General features: G+C 36.6%; 1 protein-coding gene across 1 annotated transcript; it reads left to right on the top strand.

Moving 5' to 3' along the window:
* The first annotated feature begins 2,970 nt into the window (after positions 1 to 2,970).
* Positions 2,971 to 3,985, top strand: LOC106664779 (kallikrein 1-related peptidase b1-like). The gene has a single exon (XM_014390771.2). It carries the CDS (start codon positions 3,031 to 3,033, stop codon positions 3,964 to 3,966), a length of 936 nt encoding a protein of 311 aa, XP_014246257.2. The 5' UTR covers positions 2,971 to 3,030; the 3' UTR covers positions 3,967 to 3,985.
* Positions 3,986 to 4,759: the final 774 nt, after the last annotated feature.

The following is a 4,759-nucleotide window of genomic DNA, read 5'->3' as shown; positions in this document are numbered from 1 at the left end:
ACGAATTTTCAAACGTCGCACATCTTACAATCCATTATTTTCATATTCCTGAATTAAACGTTCCTGTTTCTTAAAGTTCCATACCAACTTCCCCAATCATCTTAACCGTACAGCTCAGGGACCGCAGTGGTTGGGTGGTTTGGGCATCCGACTCGTATTTGCCACGTAGCTGTTTTTGGTTCGTCCGGGGTGAACTAGCCTTTTAATCTGTAATAGTATGAAAAATGTATTGTAGTGTTTTAACCCATCGTCCGCGATGCTCAATGGGTAGTTGGACCTTTTATACCCTCATGCATGACAGGACTAATGACTTCGCGTACTGCCCAAGCCCTATATACATTTTTCCTAACCCCGGTTGGCTACTCATAACATCTCTCCGGTGCAGTGCAGGCCATAGTGTCAGAGTAATGAACTAGAAAAACCACAATATTTGTAATATGCATCATACGTTCAGGCTAAAAATCAATTTACAAAAACAAATTAATTTATTAAAAAATCGTAATATTTCTTAAATCCTGACGAGAAAAGGCTAGATTTAAAAACGTGTTTGGCCAATCGAAAAGCCTTTCTTTTCTAATATACTATGTCCGGTTTCTGAGAATTACAACTTGGCTACTGATAAACTGCGAACTATAGGCTTGTAGTGGCATAATGCAATTTTTCTACGAAGAAATGTCAAAATAATGCCATTTATTTACTATATTGGTCCTCCGGGCCGGATGATACCGATTTGTTCTTTAGGCTGGTTAATATACAGAAACTTATCTTCTTCTTAACAATTATCGAGAGAAAGAATCATAAGTGTGTGAATGAATTATTTTATTAAACTTGCGATTAAACTATAAACGATAGTTGAAGGTCAAAATTCCTCCTGAAATCCGTTAAAACGTCCTAGCGAATATTAATGCATTAACGCCGAATCCTCAGAAGTAAAGGAAGACATTTATCATATCTCGATTTCTCGTCTTGAAACTTGATTGGGAGAACGTTAGCTACCGCGGTCGCCGTCTCGAGATAACGAATTATCCCCTTGCCTAGTCATCGCCTCAAGCGGACAACAGATTCGACAGCAAATTAACTATTTTTACCAATTTTCACTGATGGCCTGCACGCTAACTAAACTGCCAAACCTATTTCCCTAATTCGTACTTAGAAAACAGACAGGCCGACTTATAATTTACGATCGAGAAAATACAAATTAAATGCATATTCTAACAGGACACTACAAGGCTAAAAAAGTAGGCGAGAGTAGGCGGACACATTGATGGAAGTAATCAGTGACTGTCACTAGATCAGTATAAATAAACATTAATTCTCTAACAATCAAGAACCAACGCACAAGGGATGGAAATTTGCACAAAAAATGGGCATTGTCATTAAAAAGCTATATATATTACAAAATAATAAATTTGAAGAAAACCGTCTCTAAAAATAAAAAATAAAGAAATATCAAAGTTTAACATACAACATTGGGTAGAAGAGTCTAACAGAAATGAACAAATTCAAGGTGAGATTTAAAAAATTAAAGAAAAGAAAACAATGTAAAAATTACTAATTCAAATATCTAGTATAGCAAAAAGCATTTTTTTAACTTCTCCAGGTTGGACTGTCAAACGCGTTTCGGCATTTCGTCATCTTCAATGTGTCTGTGTGATTTATGTGATATCAGGTTTTTTATGAATCATCTCGTCAGAAACACTGTAGATGGCGAAAAGCCGAAACACGCAAGACAGACTAAACCAGCGAGGATGGGCAGAACAAACTTCAGATTCAAATCAATCTTGCTGTATAATTCAGCATTACAGATGCAACAAATAAAGCAAGGGAGTTAATTTTTTTTTTTTTTAAATCCAAGAAAAAATAAAATGAAAAAGGCAGATATTTTTACATTGAGTATACTAAATGGTCTGTGCGTTGATCTTCACTATAGCCTTCGTTTTGACTGCCATGACTTTCCTGGTGAGTAAACAGACTGCTGTTTCTCTAGTCACAACCCCTAGCTAACACTTATTTATTTTAAAAAAACCTTTTTATTTCACATGCAACATATGGATTCTGGGGCAATGATGTACTGAAGGTTTTCCTACTTTAAAAGAGCTTATGCCTGCGACCACCGAGACCATTTTAAAAGTCTTACAAGAGATGACCAGGTTGGAAAATCACAGATCTGGACCAAACGTTTTTTAGTGATTCTACGCTCCAAAATATCGGACAACTTCTTGTGAATAGGCCCTGATTTCGCGAAAAAAATTTAAAGCTTTCCTTTTTTACTTATTTCGCCTTTCTACTTGCTTAAATCAATTATGTGAATATATGATTTTTTTTATGTACATTGCCATAAAAATATAGTAAAAGCTATCAAAGTTTATCAATAACGAAAAAAATTCTAAAACCAAATATTTTTTCAAGTAAACTACGTTGTTTTTCGTTAACTAAAATGGATTTTCGTTTAAACACCTCTAGAATCCCACAAATATAAATTTTTGTTTGAATTTAAAGTTATCGATTTTTTACTTCTAAAATTTTTACGATTGTTATGAGGTCCTTATCGGAATATCTGATTGAAACGGCTATAATTCAAAAACGGTTTAAAGCATCTTAACGTCCAAGAAACCAATTGAAAGAAGAGGAACGTAGCTTTTAAGGTATGTAGCATTAAAATATTAATAAAATAATAAAAAGAAAAGCGATTTCCGCAAAAGTCGGTATCTAAGGGTATTATTACTCTAGAATTGATAATTCGTTTTAATGAAAATGTCAAGTGCATTTTATAACTGTATCAAACATTAAAATCGGTCTATTATACCATTAACATGTCCTGCGAAAATGTTTCTATAAGAAAGTACACAAAATAGCAAAATTATATGTCAGAACTTAACCACTTTTTTTGCTATTTATATAGTATGATACTTTTAAGTAAAATTTAAACTTTTTCTAATTTAAGATTTTCGATTTGATATAAGTTAATGGAGAAACATGTGCTAATTGTATTCATCTTAACATCGCAAAAAAATTCTAAATTATCGTAAAATGTCATTTTATTCAAATAATTACAGAATATTCTCAATGTTTATACTTATCCTTTACTTCGCGACTTTGAATTATGCGAAACGTGAGGCTGACGTAGGGGAAAGAAAAGCGAACGAGAAGGAATATCCCTATGCTATATACATCATCGATTTAAAAAGCAACATCGATGGGACCGGCACTCTTTTGGCCCCCGATAAGATCGCGACCGCGGCTCACGTCGTCGGCAGAAGGTTCAAAGTAGAAAACGCTGAGTTGATCGGAGGGGCCGTATACGCGGATAAGCCCGGTAAACTTGGCTATCAGAAAAGAAACGTCCTGAAGTTCGTAGTGCACCCGGAATACGAAAAAGTTAAAGAGCCCCTACATGACGTCTGTTACATTTTAGCCAAAGCGCCCTTCGACATAAACGAATTCGTGAAACCGGCTCCTTTGGCGGCCTACGATCCCGACTCTTTCTCAAAATCCTGGGATAAAATAGTCGCCAGCGGTATAAAATGTTACGGCGTGGCTTTCGTCAAGAAACAAGGCAAAGAACTCAAGATGGTCAGGATGTACAGCCTGAGTCAGGAAAACTGTGAAAAGTACGCCGGGAAGGAGCAGTATGACGTCGGTATTAGGTGTTTGATTGCTTACATGCCGGAAAACGTTCTCTGTTCCGGGGATTCCGGCGGCCCGCTCGTCTGCGACGGAAAAGTCTACGGAATATTCGCCGCATCTTCTGGTGGCTATCCGGCAACTCCGGGCCCAGATTCAGTTGTTTGCGATGGTGTGGGTGTATGGTTTATGTATAACACTTATGGGAAATATCTTAAATTTTTTGACGCAAAACCATGGTCGAGCGGAAATTTGCCGACTCCCACTTTATTGGCCATCGCCTTCTCGGCCTTAGCACCACTCCATGGGAACTTCTTCGAACGCGGTTTTGTGGATCATTAAAATTAACACTTTCATAACATTTTGTATTTTAATTTTGAAGTGTCAAAAATGATCGGAATTATTTTTTTAATTTAACATACATATGGCTGGTACATATGTTTTCTTATTTCATTGTAATAATAGTTTAGATTATTTTAACTAAAGCACTATGAATTAAGGCCATGAAGCATGGCAAGTACTTAAAATTCTTAAGTTCTTCAAGCTCTCAATTATAAATATACGGTTTTTTATCACAGTCAGTACTGTGCACTATTGACATTATCCAATGTGAAGATCCACAAGTCTTTAAACACTGACTGCAAAAAATTCCACCCATTGATTCTTTTTCTCGTCTCATTTGAATTCTGAAGCAATAAACCTTTAGTATACATCTTTGTTTTCTTAATTTCAATTTATAAACTTTAAAATGCCACTTAGTGCTGGGAAAGTTGCGCGTGGTGTGGCACTTACTGGTGCTGGATGTTCAATCAGTTATGCGGCTATTGCCATCGGAGTTCCCTACGAAACTCTGCGAAACGTCGTTAAACGTTTTCAAGAAGCTGGGTTTAACCATAGAAGGGCCCGGTTCTGGATGCCCTGTGGTAACTGAACCACAGAATGACCATTTTTGACAAACTATTTGCGAAACGAGCGATTCATCAACTCCAGGAAGTTTGAGGTTTCCAAAAAACACACTGCTCGAAGAAGAATAAATCAGTATGGACTCATGACTTTTCGCTCCGGAAGAGGACCAGAATTGACCAGAACACACAGAGTTGCACTGTTCGCATTTGCTCGAAAACACAGCCATTGG

Source organism: Cimex lectularius, unplaced genomic scaffold (genome assembly GCF_000648675.2).
Source record: "Cimex lectularius strain Harlan isolate CLEC.00 unplaced genomic scaffold, Clec_2.1 scaffold52, whole genome shotgun sequence".
Classification (NCBI taxonomy): domain Eukaryota; kingdom Metazoa; phylum Arthropoda; class Insecta; order Hemiptera; family Cimicidae; genus Cimex; species Cimex lectularius.
This window is presented reverse-complemented; position numbering and strand designations above follow the sequence as displayed.